The following is a 21,448-nucleotide window of genomic DNA, read 5'->3' as shown; positions in this document are numbered from 1 at the left end:
GGAAGGGGGGAGAAGGAAGATTTGGGGGGAACCAGAGGGGACAGGAGAAAGGATTAGGAGAAGGTGTGCGAGAACTAGGGAAAGGGAGTCTAGGCAGACTCCAGAGGAAGAGGGTGTGGGGGACCCAAGAGGAGAAAGAGCGTGAAGACTGGCTTTGGATGTTTTCTGGTCTCTAGATGGTGCCAAATTTCTTGGAGCCCAGGCATTTTCCCTCCCTTATTCTGCCCCCTCCCCTCTGATTAGGGCACTTGCAACGGGATAGGAAAAAAAAGAAACCAAACACACATATCCATCAGCTCCCCCCCCTCCTTGTTTAGATGTGCTGAGAGAGAGAGAGAGAGAGAGAGAGAGAGAGAGAGAGAGAGAAGCCCAGCGGTGACTTCAGTGTGGCATGCTGTAGGGAGCAGCAACGGCCTCCTGGTTTTTCTTTTTTTGGGGGGTGGGGGAGGGGGGAGGGAGGTAGTCAGAGAGAGAGACGGAGGAAAAAACAAAAAAGAAAAAGCTATAGAGCGTTTGACTGATGGCTTCGCTCTACCAGAGATTCACAGGCAAGATCAACACCTCTCGGTCTTTCCCGATCCCCCCCGAGGCAAGTCACCTTCTGGGCGGCCAGGGCACTGAAGAAGAAAGCAGTGGGGCTGGGGGTAAGCCCCCCAGGCCCCCAGCGCCGTCGGCACCCCAAGACCATGGCGCAGGCGGCCGGCCCGGTTCCAGTACCAGCCCCGGAATGACTGTGAAGAGGAAGATGTAAGACTATCTTTCTTTGTTGGTGACTGTGGCGGTGTTGGCGGTGGCGGTGGCTTTTGAAAAGCTAGCTTACGATATGCGTTTTCTGGGAGTACCTTCTTGATAATCTTTAAACCAAGCTTCCTTCCTTCCTTCTTCCGTTTCTCTCCCCCCCCCCGCCTTCTTTCCTTCTATTTCTCTCTCCTCCCCCTTCCCCTCCCCGGAGCTCCCACAAATGTCATCTTTGTACTGAATATCGGTCATCCCCTCCCCTGGCAACGGGTCCCTGGTAGCTACGTCGGGCCAGGAGTTTGGGTAGTGTATGCATGTTTTCCCGGGGCTCTTGTGAGCCCTGGTGTGAGTTACTGGGTTTATTTTGTTTGTTTTTCTTTAAACCATATCGGTATAGCCCTATGGAGGGAGGCCACGGCTCTGCCTCTGCCTCTGTGTGTGTGTGTGTGTGTGTGTGTGTGTGTGTGTGTGTGTGTGTCCTCTCTTTTTACGTCTCATGGATGATGAAGTCGTGGACTCTGTTTTTCCCCTTTCGTCCTCTGCTTCCCCCTCCCTCAGACCGTCTTACTCCTTGAATACAGACAGTATCCCATTCTTCTACTACTTATTTCAGATGATGCTGGTGTCTAGTTTTGTTTTGTTTTATTGTTATTTTTAAATGATCATCATTTGTTATATTCGGGACCAGAAACCTATAACCACCCTTGCTCTGGTCTGACGTCCCAGAGCTCAACGCGCGCTCGGTAGATAGGTTTTACCTCTGGTACTCACCCCCTTTCTTTGCCTTGGACGGACAACTCAACATTAGACTGTATTAAGTGAAAACTTCTCCACATGCACGTTTCCGCGGTTTCAAAGGTTGGATTTGCATATTGCCTTAGTAACGAATGACTCACGCAGGGCACTTGCTGCCGTCCCCGCTGCTGGGTCTGATAGATTGAAGAGTTAAACCACCTCACATCGATCCCTTCCAGGGCTTTGATGGGGTGTGTGTGATGGCGTTGGGGGGGGCATTCTCCATGCTTCCTAGGGAGGATCAGGAGTGATATTTTTTTTTAACGTCAGGAGAGAAAAGACAGTCCAGACAATCCATCAAACGTTCTAGTCCTGCTGGGGTCTGCTAAGATTGGGACCACTCTACCTATATTTTACAGCATAAGGCGTTACATTATATTATCTGTACGAGATTTTTCAATCTCTCTTGTCCTGTACCTTTGTGTCGGTCAAAGATCACAGAATTATATAGGAAGCCCCAAGTCCAGTTTCCCCAAAGTCGTATCATACTCTCCAGACTCCCTATGGAGGCATCCAGTGCACTTGCTGCCGCCAGAAGTTTCAGGTGTTGGATTGCCATTTGTCTTGACTTACTAGTTCCTGTCTATGATAAGTTGCTGGGGGCCCTCACCATGGGGCCTAGACGGTTCTTGAAAGGTGGGCCTTGCTGGGACACATTTTGAGCTCTGGGTTTTGGTTGGTGCTTACAAAAATTAAAGTTATTTTCTTCAAGGAAGGTAGAAGTATGTTTTGTTTTGGATTTTTTTTAAGGGCCAAGTGTGAACATCCAAAAAGAAAAAAAAATGCAAATGTAAGCTCCGACCTTGCATAAGAATTTTCCTTTGGATCATTTCCCAAAGCCCTTCATTAAAAGAGACGTCTTTCCCTCTGGCTAGCTGCGTCCTAAGGGATGTGAACGAGTTCTTAGTCATCTGGGTCGCGGGCTAACAGTCCTTGAAGAAAGGGATGAGGGAGTAGTGGGTAGAGAAAAAAGGGGATTAAAGATAACAGCAGTTTCGGTGAAGGGGGTGGAGGGGGGGGAGAGAAGGTAACTGAGCTGCAATGCAGACAGATTTCTCCGTAGACGCTCGTTTTCTTCAGTCTGGCTTAAATCTGGAACTATATTGCCAGATCCAGGAACGTGTGACAGGCACCAGGAAAGAACGAGCCTTTGTGAAATTTCAGCCTTGCAGACTCTAGGTGTCGCTAGGACAAAGCAGAGGCACTGGCTTCCGGATTTTATATCAGACATTTTCTCAGCCCTGATTTTTTTTTTCCTCCTTTCTTCTGATTTTTTTTAAACAGCTTGGAGCATATATTCTCTGCTTTTACATATCACGGATGTCTGGAACTGTTTCTCGGATTATCAAAAGCCTTGGACTGAGAAACAAATAAGGGAATTAATATGTGAAGAGGCTTTTTGCTGATTTGACTCCAAAATAGCCCCTTAACTTAGTCATTAAGAGTATAAGGTCTAGCACTAGACATGCTTTTTTTCCCCAGAGAAATGTGAAGAGCATGTGCTTTTATTGGTCATGTATGTATCTTTACACCATTGTGGATTATCTATATATGCAAATGCCTGGTGCATATGACCAACACATAGCATTCATCCAGTGTATTCAGTGTATGCAACTCAGACAGTAATCCAGATTCATTTTCCAATGTGTAGTTAGGCTAATGCTCCAGAGCATTTCCCCCTCAACTATGTCACTGCCTCCCAGTTAAATGTAGCACATTAGACTGTTAGAGATGGATAGATCCAATTTATCCTTTCAAAAGCATTACTTGTATTTCTCCAGGGATTCATTCCAGTCCTTAAGGTTAGGACTTAATTGAAGAAGGAAGAAAAGTAATAAAATTTTTCTTTATGAAGAAAATTTAAAATCTGAGTATAAGCTCTTACCCTTTCACAAACATAACATGTGTTGCATGCCTCTCTGGGACTTAATTATTTTGTTTTCTCTCCCTTTACATTCAATAGTATTAGGAAGGTGATTCACAGCTTAAAAAAAAAGAGGCATCTTGAAAGAATCCTAAGAAATTGTTTAATTTTTTTTTAAATGAGGCTGGGGAATGATAGACACACATCCTTATTTTAACATGTAACACATTACATATGTTTCTATGAGGTGCGTATGCATATCCACATTTGGCAGTCCCAGAAAATTTTAAAATACTGTAATTTTCCATATTTGATTAGCAGATTGCAAGAGTACTATTAAGCCACTTGTTAGCTATCCCAGGTGCTGAAGGGAGCTCCCCTCCCTATCCAGCTCAATAAATCTTTGTCACATTCATCAAAAAAAGTCTGAACCAATATGCTGGAAGCTTTATTGCTCTTTTGTGGCCTGTCCCTCACTGGAAGCAGTTCAGCAATCCACCAAGGCAGTTTTCTGACCTTGATCACTGAGATCACTGTAAACATAACCAGTTTCTCTCTTTCCTCTTGAACAGTTCTTTTTTTCTCCAACTAAAAACAAAAAGGCAGTGCCCTACTTCCTCAATCTCTTCCCACCCCAAAGACAAATGAATGCAGTCTGGACCAGGTGTGCGTGTGTGTGTGTGTGTGTGTGTGTGTATGTGTGTGTGTGTGTGTGTGTGTGTGTGTGTGTGTGTGTAAATCTCAAATTAAAAAAAAGGTAGCCACAAGGGCAAGCATAGATAAATGAAGTGTGAAGGTTGTATGAGGAATAATTAATTGGCAATATATTATCTGTCTGCACAGAATACATTTGAAATGTAAAGAAAGGCTACCTTGCAATTCCATCCAATGATGGTTACTTTGTTATTACTAAGTATAATTAAGTGCCAGTGTTTTCACAGGTAATCCTCTTTTGGGGAGGACCACATCTCAGCTGTAAAGATTTCAATTAGAAATGTAAAAGGGTAGTCAGGGTTTCTTTGCTGTCAGAAGTTTTTCTTTTCATCTGCCTCTTTTCTTTTTAAAGTAAAACACCTGAATCCCTTTTGGGGAAAGCATTAAACATTCCAGGACTGGAGAGATGCCTTATACAAGTTTTAAAAGAAGTTGTCTTTTAAAAGAAATGTTTAGCTTGTGTCAGCTTGTAATGCAGTATGGTAACTTCTAAAATATAAAATCCAGGAATTGGCTTGTAATGAAATATAGTAACTTCTAAAATATAAAATCAATCACAGTTCATCTCAATTGAAATACTGAAATTGTCAAAGAAATGTTTAAGCAGAACATGACATCTTTAAATCTAAACTGATACACATTTGGTTGGTCTCTCTTTGAGGCACAACTCATAGATTGTTGTTAGTAAAATCCCTTCTCTTTCATATACGTGCTTCCCCACCTTGGCAGAGGGAACAGGGGTAGTACATAGTAGCCTAACGTGCTATTTAAGCTGGGTTAGCCAAACCATTTATTTACCATCAATACTGCTGGTCTCTAACCTGTTCCCCACCTCCATCCTTGAGAGATCCTTCTAACTTTGCCATCCATTTTGATCTTTGGACAGCTGAACCATTTGTTTCATTGGCCAGTGGGGGTTTTACGGACCTTCTTGTCTATTCTACATTAACTAATCTCTGAGTGGCATTCTGTTATAGTTCATGTTCACATGATGATATTTTGGTTTAGAGATTTCAAACTTCCCGTGCCCTGCCTTTCTCACCATGACCTTCTTATCTTCTACTTAGCTATATTTCTCCAACCATACAAGTCATCCCTTTTCTCCCACAATTTATTGGCTAATTCAATTAACCCTTTTCTGATTTTACTTGCCTTAGTCAAGCCAGCATAATTAGTCTCTTCAAGAGGCCCTTAGTCACGTCATAGACTCCCCAGTCCCTTTAACCTTCCCCTAAGTAGTGCACTCCCGCTCCCACCCCCACCCCCATTTTATCTAATTTCTTTATTCCTGCACTTGGGATACAGAATAAGGCTGGAAGAAGAATTCACTATAGTGAATTGCCCTATTAGAACTCTTTTTTTCTCCTTTCATCTGTTTTTTCACTACTTCAATGTTTGTTATCCTTAATAAATTGTCTAGCAAACTTCCAAAATTTGTACTACGAATTTCTTCTCTCCTCAGTTCCTCAATACCATTTATTTTCCTTGTTGTTGTTGTTTAGTAGATTTTCAGTTATGTCTGACTCATTATGACCCTATCTGGGGTTTTCTTTGCAAAAATCCTGAAGTGGTTTGCCATCTCTTCTCCAGCTTATTTTACAGATGAGGAAACTGAGGCAAACAGTATTAAATGGCTTGCTCTGGGGTAACAAAGCTAGTTAAGTGTCTCAGGTCAGATTTGAACTCAGGAAAATGAATCTTCCTGACCCCAAGCCTGGCCCTGTATCCACTGCACCACCTAGCTGCCTCTACTATATAACTTTACCTCTTTGTAGAAAATATGGAGGCTTTTCATGCTTGAAGTCACCTTTGTTCCATTTTTTCTGCCTTTAATATTTGTAAGAGTTTATTCTCTCTTATTTTTACCTGTATTAAAGAAAAAAAAAACAGTGTCATTTGTTTCCAAGGATATAACTTCACACCTAATCTGTCCTTCTATTGCTTTTGATCTAATCCTGGCATGCCACTACTATGAACTTGGTTAATTACTCCTCCCACCCCTTCTGGGATCCTCAGTCTCTTCCAGTTCCTATTTCCTCACCAATCATCCTCTCCTTAACCCCTTAGCCCCCTCTACTACAGATGCTATTCCCTTCATTGCTCTATAATTGTAATCCTAAATATTACCAAATGATCTCCTAATTTTATGAAACATAATAACCTTTTCTCAGTCCTCATTCTCTTTGGTCTACTATAGCATTTATCCACCTCTGCCTCTTTGATTCTCTTCTCCCTTGGCATTCACAATGCTATATTCTCCAGTTATCCTTGTACCTCTCTAATCATTCTGTTTTCCTTTTTTCATCAAGAAGTCTCTTCCTTTTCTTGTCCTTTAAACAGAGAATTCTACAAGACTCTGCCATCAATTTTACCCTCATATCTCTCTACACTCTTACTCATTTGAAGATCCCATATAGGCTCACATCTTAAGTGTTTCTTATACACAAATAGCCGCTAAATTTCTATTACCTATTCCTCAACTCTCTACCTCGCAACAGTATCAATATCTTTTGAAAATTTCCACTTAGATGACTTGAAATTACTTTAAACTAAACATATATAAAAGGGAATTGCTCTTATTTTCTTGAAAGCTAACTCTTCTTTCTAACTTCACTACTCCAGTTCTTTCTAATGCCATTCTTTCTATTATCCAGACTCAAATCCATGGCATCATCATAAATTCTTCCCTCTACTTCCTCCCCTCTCTGTTCCTTCTATCTATTCTATCACAGAAATAGCTCAAACCTGTTTCTTTTCTATTCCTATTTCTATCGTTCTAGCTCAGGCCCTTACTGCCTCATACCTAAATTGTTAAAATAGCCTCCTAACTTTTTTCCTTGTCTCAAGTACCTCTTCCTATTCAATCTACACACCAACTCCTATCTATTTTTTTTTCTAAAATAGGGCTTTGATCAAATCCTTGTTCTGCCTAGAATCAGAGCCACTTTTAGGGGCTTCTTCTTGCTCATACAATAAAGGCTGAACTTCTTTTGGCTAGCTTTCAAACCCTCCCATGATTTAGCCCTAGCCTTCTTTTCCACTATAAAACCCATCTCTTAACCTTCCCAAAATCTGGCAACTTCATTTACGATCTCCTGAATATTACTCACCCTTTCACATCTCCATTTTATAGCTTACCTGGAAAATATTTCCTATAATATCGCCAACTTTCTAAGCCTTAACATCCATCAAAGCTCAAATTCTAACATTTCTATAAAACATTTTGTTACTAACCTATCCTGAAGTGATCTCTCTCTTTTCTGAACTTTTAGCAATTTTTAGTGATAACAGTAAGGTGCTATTTTTTAAAAATGTAATAATAATTACCTTGCGGTATCTTTCCTATCTTGTCTCTAATTGGTATTAAGTCCTTTGTTAATAATTAATTTTGAACATATTAATATCTTGACTCTCAACTAGATTAAAAGAGCAAGGACCATTTCTTACTCATATTTTTATCCCTGTCAGCTTAATACAGTTGCTTGCACTTAGTAAGTATTCATAAATGTGTTGTTCTTATACAGTAGAATAAAAAAACAACTAAGTTGTTTATTGAGTTATTTATTTATACAACACTATGGCATAAGCATACAATTGTGCTTTGCTTTACTCTGTAGTTGTAGTCCTGAAAAGTTGGGAGTCAGTCGACTTTTTACACATTGAAACATTTTCATATATCATTGAAACACCTAGAGTGAAGTAATTGTGAAGTGAATAACCACCCCTAATTTATACTATATGTAAATTCAAATTTGCATATATTGAGTTGTCTTAAATCTGGTTTAATACATTTGTACTAATTATTTAGATATTTGAATGGATTTAGGATTTCCAAATGTGAGCACTACATCCAGGACAGTGGTTATAAACAGTCCCATTCCTTCCCACCCTATTCAGTTGACATCACAATTTTTCCATAAATCCTCTGCAGAGGATTTACTGAACATATTCTTCTTACTCCTTTATTTATGATGATGTTAGCATACAATAGAATCATTGGGTCAAAAGATATAATTGGTTTTGTGATTTTCATTGGATATTATCTTGCTGTACTCCAAAACATTTGCACCTTTGTAGTCCCACCAGCAATATAGAAATACAGAAATATCTATTTCTTCAGAATTCTGCAAATATTAGAATTTATGAATTTTCCAATTTTTTTTGCTCAATGAGTAAAAGGTCTATAAATGTCTTGAGATTATCTTGATTTGTATTTCTCAGATTATTTAAGATTTTATACTTTTTTTCATGTAGTTATTGACAGTAACAATGTCCTTCGATCATTGCTTCCCTGGGAAGTATGAATTCAGTTAAATTCATTAAACATTTACTAAGTGCTTACTATGTACCGCATGCTGGGGTACAAAGAAAAAAATTACACTTCTACTTATACCGATATGTGTCAAATGCTTATAGATTTTGTATGTCAGACTTTTATCTAACATATTAACTTGAAACATTTTTTTTCCTGATCTGTTTCTTTTCTATAGTTTCCTTTAATTTTAAAAGTATCACTTCTTTTGTACAAATATCTCTTTATCTTTTCATGGTCAAAGTCATTTATTTTCTTCAACATGGTTTCTTCTATTAATTTAATGAATAAAAATCTTCCTTCTATCTATAGTGGAAACAAGGACTATTCCTTTTTCCTCTGGATAAATGTGTATATGTACATGTGTGTATAGATGCATACATACACATATGTGCATGTATACATATATGTATACATATACAGACACATGTGCATATATGGGTATGTTGTGTTTTATGTCATGTGTGTGTATATGTGTGTATACTATACACACTTTTACCAAGTTAAATATATAAAGACTACAAAGTATATAAAAAAATTGATCTAAAGATTAAATTAAGTAGCAGAATGGTAAAGTGAAAATACATATCTATATCTACAGACATATATGTGGGTATATATCCATGTATATGTATATATATATACCCACATATATATACTTATATATGCACACACAAAATTATATGTGTATATATTCATATACATATGTACACATATATGTATAAATATGCATATGTATCCACTTGTTTTTTGTGTTTGGCACTGATGTAGTCTTTGAATTATTCATCATTTTCCCAGTCTTAATACTTTACTAGCCAGCTTGCTTTTCTAGCCATGCTTATCTTTGATAATGCCTTCTACCATGTCTTACATTCAAATCATTATTAGTAACATAATGCATCTTGCTTGTGCTCGATACATTACATTTATGGTGTCTTTTGGGGTCATTTGTGACTTAATTTTTCTTCTGAAATCAAGATGTTTAATGACGTTGAAACTTTTAGAACTGAAAATTGGGGTCAACCATGTTCATTTTGTTGGTAATATTATACTCCCTGTTGAAAGGGAGGAAGGAAGGAAATACTCTCTGCTTGAAGCCAAACCTTGAACTCTCAATTCTTCTCCAGAGTTAGCAGGTGAATAGTAAAGTTGCAGAGTAATCTGGAAACTGATTTCTCAGAGCCTAGTTTTCCCTGTTCTCTCTGCTGCACACTTCCAAGATAATTTACTTGTCTATGTTACCTGCAGACCTAAGTAAGTTTAGAGTATTGCAATAGCAGAATATTAATTTATATTTTGTGGCAATGAAACCACCTCATTTTCACTTTTGAGATTAATGTTCTCATATTGTAAAGTGGACAGGAGTTTTTCTAGATGTTGGCTTTAGACAATTTTTTTCTTCCATAAAATGGAGCTTTTTCATTTTTCCAAAGCTTTCTCTTCTTTGGAGTCACAGTGATTAATGAGTTTAATTTTTGCAAGCAACTGCCAGGAGGTGCTGAGTAAGATGTACATGCTGATTGTGTATAACCCTGTTCCTTTTAATTACTTTGATGATAACAATGCATTAATCAAGTGCATGAGAAATGCTTTCATGTAATGTACAATATTGATCCTTTTCATAAGGCATTGACTATAAAAATGATAATCATAGTAATCCTTTAAAAATTAAATTCTGCCTAACACATTAAGTGTTAAAGGCACTGAATTCCCAAGTGAAATGCTGTCATTTGATTCCATTTGAGGCAATAATGATTTAATTATTTTATTTAATTTTTCAAAGTGCACTCTTTTTTTGGTTTTCAGAATTTGTAATATGTAGCATTAGAGCATTCTATTTTACAGAATTTTTATTTTTAATAGAAGTATAACATTTCAAAACTAGCACAATCTTAGGAACCATCTTACCTAGCTTCTTCAATTTATAGATGGAGAGAGTGATTAAATGAGCCAAGTAATGAGTCCTGGAAAGAGAGTCCTACATGTTGGAGGCAGACAATCTCCTTTGAAGCCCTGCCATGGGAGACTCATTTTTGCTCTCTGGTCTTTAAGTCTCTCCTCTGAAAGATGAGGACTTTGGGCTGACTTGCCTTTCAGACTCATGGTAGCTCTGGATCCTATCCACTGCCCAATGTCTCACAACTGATTTTTGTGGTAGAATTAGGACTTACAGCATTACAGAATCTCTAAATGGGAAAGGACTCAAAACCCATCTTTCTCAATCCATACCTGAATAGGAACTTCCTGTGTGACACACTTCTCAGAGCAGTCAGTCAGTCTATGTTTGAATCCAACCCAGGGTTCCTGACTTCCATTGATTTCCACTTTACCTTCCTGCCTCTTAATTCAATCTTTATGCCAAGTTTATTTTATAGACTTTTATATAGTCTTTATATATTTAACTTAATATTCATATCATCATCATCATTTTGATAGTTCACATATAAGGAATATATGCCTTTAGGTGACAACACACTCTGATCACTGTAACAGACTAAAGAAGTTTAGTTATGACTACAGGCATCTGAGAATATTTTGCCCTGACTCACTTTTCCCAGTATTTTTCTAGAGATAATTTGTCTTGGCATTTTCTGGCGAAGTATGTTACTAACTATATTCGTTTATAGACATAGGAAACACTATCTTATGCAGCATGGTTTGGAAATAATGAGATATTATGGATAAACAAATATAAAAGTTAATAATTAGCATATAAGACATACAAATGTCACTAGCCTTAAAAAGAGGTACAGATCTCTGCCACCTACCGGAAATTTGTAATTAGGGCCTTCCTCATCCTATCCACCAAAATAACAACTCTATTGCTACTGACCTTCTAAGGACTGAAAATATACCATTCTAAGTTAGAATCTTGAAGACCTTTTCACGTTCCAGAATCTCTTTTTAAAATGCAAGTAACTGCAGTACAGGTCACAAGTTAAGGTGCTATTAACATTTTAGCAGGGATTACATTACAATTAGATGATAGAAAGGAGCTATCTGGGTAAAGGTGAGAAGAAAAGAGAAGTCAATTGAAAGAAGGGGTGTGTGAAGGAGAGCACCAAAGATTTCACCAACTTCACAATTTTATATAAGGCTAGCCTTTCATACATTGATGAACTGGTTTCTAAGAATAAAAATATAACAAAATCAACTCAAGGTGAAAACCACTGAATAGATAGGAATGGTTGATTATTCAAAGGAGACACTGGGAGCTTTCAGAGCCTCAGGGTCATCATTATGTAAATCAGTTCTCATCTGCTTGTAGACTTGGGATTTCAGGTTGGTAGCATTCCAGCTAAGAACCAACTCTTATTCTAGATACTTTCTAGGCAACTTTTTTTAGTTAGTTTAATTCCACATTCATTTAATAGTTAGCATGTACAAAAAAATGTTGCTAAGAGATAATTAAATAATGGATGGCAACTAGCTACATGAAACTTAATCTAGTTTAGTTACTCAAAGGCATGCATGTATGTATGTATATATATATTTGTGTATATGTATACACATATGTATATATGTAAACATATCTTATTTAAATGATAAGCAACAGGTGGAAATAAGTTTGCAGCTAATTGATAAACAAAGGGCAATATCACAAGACACTTTATGTTTTTTTGTTCCTTAATTTTCTCATCCATAAACTTGAATGAGGACTTAGAATCATAGAAGTAACCTTAGAAATAACTTGGTCCCAACTTCTCAATTTACAGATGAGGAAATTGAAGGCAAGAGAACTTCAGTGATTTCCCTAAGGTAATGTAAATAGGAAGTAGCAGATTATCTTACCTTTCCACCACATCAACTTGCCTCTTAAGAAATGACAACTTGGGTCCCTGGAAGAGAGAACATAGGGACAGAAATTCTGAATTTTCCTGAGTGAGCATTTTGATGGAAGTGTGGGACAAGGGTTCCAAGTACTTAAATAACCAAAAGCTGAAGGATGAGGAGAGGTAGGAGCCAGTTCCATGGAACAGGGAGCAATACAACATTGGCTAGTTTGAAGACCAACTATGAAGGTGTCTGTATAGTCATTCATATATACATTCATATTAAAAAATTTTTTACCTTAGTCCTGATGTAAAGAAGAATTAGAACTAATGGGAGGAACCATGAGAAAGAAGAAACAAAACAAAGCAACAAAAGAAAAGGACAGCAAAAAATATGCTTCCATATGCATTCAGACTCCCAAGCTCTGTCTCTGGATGTGGGTAGCATTTTCCATTGTAAGTCTTTTGGAATTGTCTTTGATCCTTGCATTGCTAAGAAGAACTAAGTCTATCAAAGTCAGTCATCGCACAATGTGGCTGTTACTGTGTACAACGTTCTCCTGGTTCTGCTCATTTCACTTAACATCAGTCCATACAAGTCTTTCCAGGTTTTTCTGGTCTGCTTGCTCATCATTTCTTATAGCACAATAGTATTCCATTACATTCATATACCACAACTTGTTCAGCCATTCCCCAGTTGATGGGTATCCCCTCAATTTCCAAATCTTTGCCACAATGAAAAGAGCTGCAATAAATATTTTTGTACGCGTGGGTCTTTGCCCATTTTTATGATCTCTTTGGGATAAAAGTGGTATTGCTGAGTGTGTGTATATAATATATATATATATATATATATATATATATATGTGTGTGTGTGTGTGTGTGTGTGTGTGTGTGTGTGTATGTATATGTATACACTTTGTGCTGTCTCCCAGTTGTTGACTCATAATAAATGCCCAGTACAAAATAATTTTCATTTCTGATGGTGATCATTTTTCTTCATCTGGGTAAAAAAAAACAAACTTGCCTCTCCCCCCCAAAAAAACCCCACCGCATTGTAATTTCTCAGCTCTCCTGTCCTGATCTCTCTCCTACCCCAAGTAAACCCTTTCCATGGCCATTTAACAAATATATTTGTTGGAGAAACTTCATGTTTTTTTTCATAATCTTCCCAGCTTTTTACCTTCCTCTGAGTTAATAGCAAACACTGCCCAGAAGTGGCTGCTTATCTATTAAAGTGGAGGCAGGAATACCACGTGAGCTAGTAAGGGGTTTCTATTAGAAACAAGAACTATGGGGACCAGCAATTTTCCTCATGGGTTGCTAGCCTTAGTCAATACCCAATAACTATTGATACTGTCCCTCATTCTTGTCCTCCAGTTCCTGAGAGATCATATCAATCAGCAGGGTATGAGGGGAATACCTGAGCTGAATCCTAATGGATATCCTAACCTGCCAATGATCTTTTTAATGGTGTTCCCTCTGCTCCAACAGCTGTTCTATTTTGCAGCTACAATGCAAAATAGTCTTGTTAACATATTGCTTCATTGATAATGGGGTTAGTTGGATGATCTCTGGAGCTGTAAGAGACCTTGAGATACCATCTACTCTGTCCTCCTCTCTTCAGGACAAGCAGTGTGTAGAGTGGGAAAACAGATCCGTTGGCTTGAGCTCAACTGTGTGTTCTGTTAGTTACTGCCCATGTAACCTTGGGCAGGTCCCTTCCTCTCTCTAGCTCTGAGTTTCTCGATCTGTAACAGGGAAGTTGATTCCATGGTATCTTCCAACCTGAAACATGTGCTATGATAAATCACTCTTGACTAAAGAAAATCTTTTTTTCTTTTCTTTTTGCTGAGGGAATTGGGGTCAAGTGACTTACCTAGAGTCACACAGCTAGTAAGTGTCAAGTGTCTGAGGCCGAATTTGAACTCAGGTCCTCCTGACTCCAGGGCCAGTCCTCTATCTACTGTGTCACCTAGCAGCCCCAAATATCCTCTTTTAATAACCACTCCCACCACCTAAGCAGCTAAAGAACTTCTCCAAACTTTCTGTAACTTCTTCCATTGTTGCCCTATTGTGAGGATTTTTTTTACTTATGTTTAATCTCTATCTTATTGTATTCTATTGTTTTCTAGAAACAGAACATCTCCAGTCAAGATCCCCATGTCATGATAACCCTGTATATATTTCAAACTTCCCTTGGTTTAGTTTTCTCCCATTTCCTTTCCTTTGGACTAAAGCTGTAATTTCCTTGATAGAGGGAAAATTCTCCATCATTGTACATCAATACTAACTCTGAAACATATTCTTAGGGAGCTGCCTGGGCTACTTGCCTAGGTACCTACTGACTATATGTCAGAGAAAGAACTTCAAGACCAGCTATCTATATCCTCTCTACACTCTGCTTTTAACCAGTTCTTTGGCTTATTCTTGCTATTTATGATTATGTCCCTACTCAATTTCTCAAAAGGTGTGAAGCTGCCCTTATTTTCATTTTTTCTCCGGTATATTCCAATATTTGCACTAAAATTTCAAGAAGTGACTACACCCTATATTGGAAGTTAGGGGTTCTGATTTCTAATCCCAACACTGACATGAGCTGACTGTGTGACCTTGGGCAAATCATTTACCTTCTCTGGGATTCAGTTCATCATTGGGAAAAGGTTAATCTTATTCTAAACAGTCTGTAAGGTTCCTTCCCACTCAGGGATTCCATGATTTTGTGGAAAAAGTGGAAAAGTTTGGAAAAGTTAAGTCCATGGGACTTTGAGACTAGTATGTGTCTCACTCTCAAGTTTATCTACGTTATGAATTTTTACTGAACTGAGCTAGGATGTGGTGGTGGCTAGCTAGCAAGCAGGCTGTTTTCTTTTTGTGTGAGAATGCCAACAAATTTTATGTAGATCATATCATTTTAAAGCAAACACTTTGAAAACATTTTATTTCCTTTCAGAATTGGTCTATATGCCTTCAATTCATTATTCTTTTGTGTATGAATATCTCATTATCCTCACTGGCTCAATACCAGAAAAAAAGATTGAAATAGAGGTAGAGGTCCCAGGTTAGGTAACTATATGTACTTCCTGGAGAAAGGGAATTCTTGTAAATATAGTAATGCAACAAAATACCTTTGATTAGAAGCCTGGGTCCTTTCTCCTTCACTTATATTGAAGATTTTATACTATAGTTTCTCTTTCTGTGATCCTGGGATAATTCATTCAGCTGGCATGTAGAAAGACAAGCCAGGATGTCTTTGAACTGCATATCATTAGAGCAAAACCAAGGTTCACTAACCAAGTTGCAAACTTTCTGCCAGGAAAAAAAAAACAATCTTGGATACTATCATCTATTTGAAATAGCCTAAGGCTCTCTACTTTATAACTCTATATATTTCTGTGATATAAAACTAATAAAACTAATCAGAACTAATGATAAAAATATATATAGCAAGAGAAAAATATCTTGGGGAGGAAAGAAGGCAGAAAGGGTGCTACATGTCATCCATGGCAAGGTGATCCCTAACACTTGCCTAGGGTGACTTCTTTCTCTTTGCCCTTCTATAAAATGGTTATGTAACTCCTCCCTCCTGAAACTCAATGGTCTCCATACATGTTTGAAATGTGAAAGTTCCTACTTAAAATACATTTTTGGAAGGCATTACTTTGGGATCCTGCATCTGTTCACTGTTTGGTGGTGTGATTGGCCAAAAGGTCTCCTTTCCTTCCAGGGGTGACAGAGACAGTCTAGATTAGTATGTAATCAAAGGGATGTGCTGACAATCTCCTAGATCTAAGCAAATTCTAATAAGCATCTTTATTTTCAAAGATGTCAAATGCAGCCAAAGTGCATGCAATTAGATAAGCATAATGTGGAAGAAAATGAAGAGATAGATGACTTTGGATTTGTTGCTCTTTGACCAGAGTAGGACTTGGGCTGCATAAACTCTCTGTGAATCACTGAAATAAGGGACTTTGCGGATGTGGAGTGCAGGCTGCAAACTCTCAGGAGGAGGATGGTGGGTTAAAATAGCGAAGTGACAGAAAGAGAGCAAGAGTGAAGAGGGGGAAAGGAAGGGGGAGAGAGAGGGAGAAAGGGGATGAGGAGAAGAAAATAAAGCATGTGGAAAAAGTCACACTTTGTACAAGGTTAGGCAAGGAGAAGGGGGAGAGAATCAGCTCCTTTTTCAGAGCACTTTCTTCACACCCCATTGAGCCTTGCTATTCCTGTGAACCATTGGCCATCTGCTGATCCGCCAGAGATCAGAGAAGGAGGTCAGAATCTGAATTGGATTCCAAAATGATACTAATCACTCAATTCTCTCCCTTATGTCTCAACAGGGCCCGGCATAGCACTCTTGGGAGCAATGTCATCCATAGGTATTTGCATACAAGGAAATTATGTATGTGAGGGAAACATACATACACACATACACACACACATATGTTGTTACAAAAATTAAATAATTTTGAAGCCTGAAATCCACTTCATGAATTATCAAATGAAAATTTCCTACATTGATGTCTACTCATCTATCAGATACATTGACACCCTTTCCCCCTCAACCAGGACAGCCATAGCTGATGACTATGAGAGTTCTCCCACCAGCCTAAGCAGGAAAAGGAGCTTCCTGGGCAGGTGGGGTGAGGAACATCTTTCATTAGACTAACGGCAAAGCTGCAAGCTGGAGAAAGGTAATAGAGAAGAGTTCAGATCCAACATTTTTTAGTGGTTCTACTAAACTGATGTAATAAAATTCCTTTATTCATTTGATTCATTTGTCAGGTTCCCCCACTCCCGCCCCAATCAGTTATTAAGCACCTACCTTGTCTAAGGTGTCAGGCTCCATGGTAAGTCCTGGGGCTAGTAGAGACAGAATAAAATAATCCTTACCTTTTAAAGAACTTATATTCTATCAGGGAGACAATATGTATACAAATTAATATATAGAGAATAAACTGAAATTAAATACAAGGTAGTTTAGGGAGGGAGAGCACTAGCAAGTGGGAGGTTCAGAAAAGATTTCATGTAGAAAGAAGTTTTGAGCTGAGTCTTGAAGGAAGAAAGGACTTTTCAGGTAGAGGCAAGGAGGGAGGCCATTCCAGATGTGAGGCATGGACATTGCAAACACATGGAGATGGGATGTATTTTAAAAAGTAAGGTAAAAAAGAAAGGTAAATTGAGGCCAGGTTTTGGAGAACCTTCAGAGTCAAGTAAAGAAGTTTATATTTTTTTTTCCTAGGGATAATAGGGAGATATTTACTGAGGAGAAAAGGCTATTTAAGATCTTTAAATTAGGGAAAAATCTTGATCTTCTGTTCTCTCGTTACTTCTAATTCATATAAGCTTTTCCTGGTTTACAAAAATCAACTCTAGGTGTAAGATCAGGTAGAATATTAGGTTGGGGAATCCTGAGGGATGCTGGGTGGTCAGTGTCCTGGTAAATAGCGTTTCTGTGCATAGCATACAGATTCCCAGTCTCCAAGGAGGCAGAAAAATACACCGAACTACATTTATGAAAACTCTTTCTTTGATTACTTGGAAAGCATCTCAGAATTGACCCTACTATCCCAGTTTAACATTATGAAAGATTGAATGAATCCACAAGGATGTATGAAGTACCTACTATATTTTAGATATTCTAGGTGCTATGGTTACAAGGACAAAAATGAAACAATTCTTGTTCTCCAGAAGCTAACATTCTATTGGGGAAGCCACATCTGCCTATAAATTGAAATAAGTTGTTAATATTTTAGGTCAATAAGTTGTGTACAGTTGGAACAAATCAATTTTGATCTCATGAGATACCTGGGGGAATTAATATACCTGAGGAACAGGTTGGGAAAGGGGGCAACTCAAAACCTGGAGTCCATTCCTTTACTTACATTTTGGGACTGAAGTTGATTATATCAGTCAACTGAGACTTGTGTCAATACAGTGGTAGATACCAGACAGTTTGCTGAACTTGTCATTCATTCAGTCCTTAAAATTCCAATAAAATGAAATTTTATACATAAACCCTTTTAGGTAAAAATGCATAAAAATGGAAAGTATAACAATGAGTAATAATCTGGACCCTTGGAAAGTCACTTAACCTCTGATTACCTTGGTTTTCTTATCTGAAAAATGGGGATCATAATAGCACCTATCTCCCAGTGTTGTTGTGAGGACCAAATGAGATAATATCTGTGAAGTGCATTGCAATCTGTAGAGCATTATACAAATTTTAGTTTTTTATTGTTGCTATTTATATTAGTATTAGTGTTGTTATTGCCATCGTTATTTCTCTTTAAAAGAAGAAGCAACACCAGTCTCATTGGTCTAGGGATGGTTTAAGTGCCTGAATATAAAATGGGATAAGGAGAATAGAAGGGTTATTACCAAGGAATGCTTGTGATAGTGATTTACCATCACCCCCCATTCCACCTCTCCCAGTTATAAGTAATGTATGAAATCCAAAAATAAGAACTTTATTAAGTCAGATGTTCAGGAGCTTGGAAAGGAGAATTCATTATTCAGCCTTAAAGTTGGAAGACTCACTTACCCTTCTTGATTCTCAGTTGCCTCGTGTAGGGATTGTACTAAGTACCTTCTTAGGTCACCTTGAGCTCTGCATCTGTGATCCTATGACTTCCCCCAGGGATAAATAATGCACTTCCCCTCCATTGTGTACCTTCAGAATGAGCTTCCAAAGCTCAGTAAAATAATGGCTCCACTAAAGAACCTTTCTTCCTAGGCTAGATGGCTATATGCAGTCACTGGCCTGTTTCCTTGCCACATTATTCAGGGGAGCATCTTGAGTAGTCACTTAGATATTAGGGCTTCACTCAGGACAGTCTGTGAGCACCCACAGATTAAAGAAGCAAAGAAGTTATGCACAAAACTGTTCCCTTATTAAGACAACAGGAAGAGAAGATCTTCCCATTGATCACAGGCAAATTGGAGGTTCGATCCTCTTCCTCTCTCTTTTCTCCCTCCCCCAATGAGTATTGGTTCTTACTTATTTAAAGCTCACACTTTTCTTTGAATTTCAAGAAGATCTGGAATTTTAGTAAAGCAATGAGTCTACCATTGAACCCTATATCTGCTCTGTATGGTAGAAGTATTGTGCGCAACAGTATTGCCATTTTATTGGTGCTGTCTAGTCTTGATGGCTTTTTAAACTACTGCAGAGCAAGGGATAGGGGAGGAGGAGAAGGTAGTGGAGATAGAATGTTAAAATGTTTTAGCATGATGAATTATCTACATACAACCTTTTGCTTTGGTGTGTTTAAAAAGAAGTAGGGAAAGGGTTCTCAATCATGTTTGCTTTAGGAGGAAATGGCAAGAAATGGGGACTGGCCCATGAAATGTTTGGGACCATTGGGACATGGGAACAGGAATTTCTGAAAGCAGCAAGCAAGGAACAGTGTTAATAATCTAAAAGTACCCTCTTACTTGCAGAGGACCCTCCCACTGCTTTTAAAAGCTTCCTGTTGAGCTGGTTCTGAGATGTGTCCTGCCCTATTTCCTTTTGGTAAGAGGACTAGAATTATTTGCTTGAGAGAGGAATTCCAACTTAAACCACACAGGATTTCATTATTCTATTGCTCAGAGTACTGGTATGAAAACCTCTAGAAAGAATATTTGCCAGAAGGACAGAGGTTTGTTGTCATATTTCTGTCTTTTGTTCATACCTAGAAAAACTGGTGAAACTTTGTGTATATTTGTAGGAGGGAGAAAATGATCAAAGGAAAAATAATACAGATTAATTAATTGAAACATTCTAAAATTTTACCATAATATTTCAGGCAGAGTACCTACCAATTTCAAGGAACTGACTCTAGCATAAAGGGAAGCAATTTCACGAGTGCATTAGCAAAGAGGGAGGAGTGTGTGTGTGTGTGTGTGTGTGTGTGTGTGTGTGTGTTCATGCATTTAAGGAAATATCTTTGAAATGAAACATCAGTATAGCACACAACCACAAGCCAAGAAATGCAAATATTATTAGAGGTACCAAAGCACAAATTCAAGAGGGTTAGTTAAAGGTCAGTAACAGGGCCATCAATAGTGGGCAAAATGAAGGATAAGGTTGGTCAAATCCACCTATAAATATCAAGAGCAATTCAGAATGGATCCAGTGAAGTATTTAGAGAATGGAAGGCTTTGGGAGGCTTAGCAACTTGCTTGGGAAAGATCTAGTTTTTCTCCCCTCTCTGTTACATCATTGTACCCAGGTTGGTTGTGGGCCACAGGAATTTAAAGGGTCCTTTACTCAGATTTAATGAAATCAACAATACCTAAATGCCTTGCTTTGCTAAGCTATCAGGTGAGACTAGAGAATCCTTTTGAAATAAATACTTCCAATATAAATGACACCAATGACAAGGGTTGGAATGGGAAAACTTTTAAGAAATTTATGTGAAGTAGCCAATCTGGGTCTTCTCCTATTTGTAAATAGGATGTTAAAAAAAAAGTGAAGCTAACTGCTCCCTGGATTTGAGCAGAAGTAGTAACAGTCTTAGGAGTAGGGTGAGCGTGGAAGCCACATGCAGGAGAAACCTACCAGAGTCCTTTTTCAAAGATTAGAGGATCACAGAAGCATAAATTTAGAGTTAGAAAAGATACGAAAAGTGATCTAGTCCAACCCCATCACTTTATAAATGGGAAAATAGACCCAGAGAGATTAAGTGATTTGCCCAGAGTAACACAAGCAGTGAGTGGCAGCATACATATTTGGGCTCAGATCCTCTGACACAAAATTCAGGGCTCTTTTCACTGTGTTATTCTGCCTCTTAGGTACTTGGCACATGTCAGGGAAATCTTCCTCTAAAAAGGTTTTCAACCATAGTCCCCCAAGGAATATGTGGATAGATTTCATAGGATCCCTGAATTTGGATGGGAAAAAAATACATGTTTATTTTTACTAACCTCTAACTTAAATTTTTTCCCTTTAATTATTTACACAAATTATTCTGAGGTGTTTATAGGCTTCATCAAATTGCCAAAGAAGTCCAAGACAAAAAAAAAGGTTAAAAAGATCTCTGCTGTGAGTATTGAATACTCCACAGTCTGAGGGCCCTTGGAGTGCCTGGGTAAAAATGTGAAGCACCTGGGAGTCTATCCCATCTCATCCACCATCAGCAATTACTGTTTTTCTCATGAGCTTGGCCACCATGAGACCATAGCTCACCCCTTGTGTATGCATACCATTTCTTGCAAACTCCTGACCTAGTGCTACATCCAAGCGGTAGGAGGATGTAAGTTCCTTAGGAT

At 38.2% G+C, this 21,448-nt stretch overlaps 1 protein-coding gene across 1 annotated transcript in view; it reads left to right on the top strand.

Annotated features, from left to right (window-relative positions):
• Positions 1-453: 453 nt before the first annotated feature.
• The window catches only part of DPP6 (dipeptidyl peptidase like 6), a 975,800-nt gene continuing 954,805 nt past the window's right edge, over positions 454-21,448 (top strand). Inside the window, 2 exon segments of the mRNA XM_021009613.2 lie at positions 454-704; positions 707-747. Coding sequence (XP_020865272.1) covers positions 521-704; positions 707-747 — 225 coding nt within the window. The 5' untranslated portion in view covers positions 454-520.

This window comes from Phascolarctos cinereus, unplaced genomic scaffold, assembly GCF_003287225.1.
Source record: "Phascolarctos cinereus isolate Bilbo 61053 unplaced genomic scaffold, phaCin_HiC Scaffold_1;HRSCAF=81, whole genome shotgun sequence".
Taxonomy (NCBI): domain Eukaryota; kingdom Metazoa; phylum Chordata; class Mammalia; order Diprotodontia; family Phascolarctidae; genus Phascolarctos; species Phascolarctos cinereus.
This window is presented reverse-complemented; position numbering and strand designations above follow the sequence as displayed.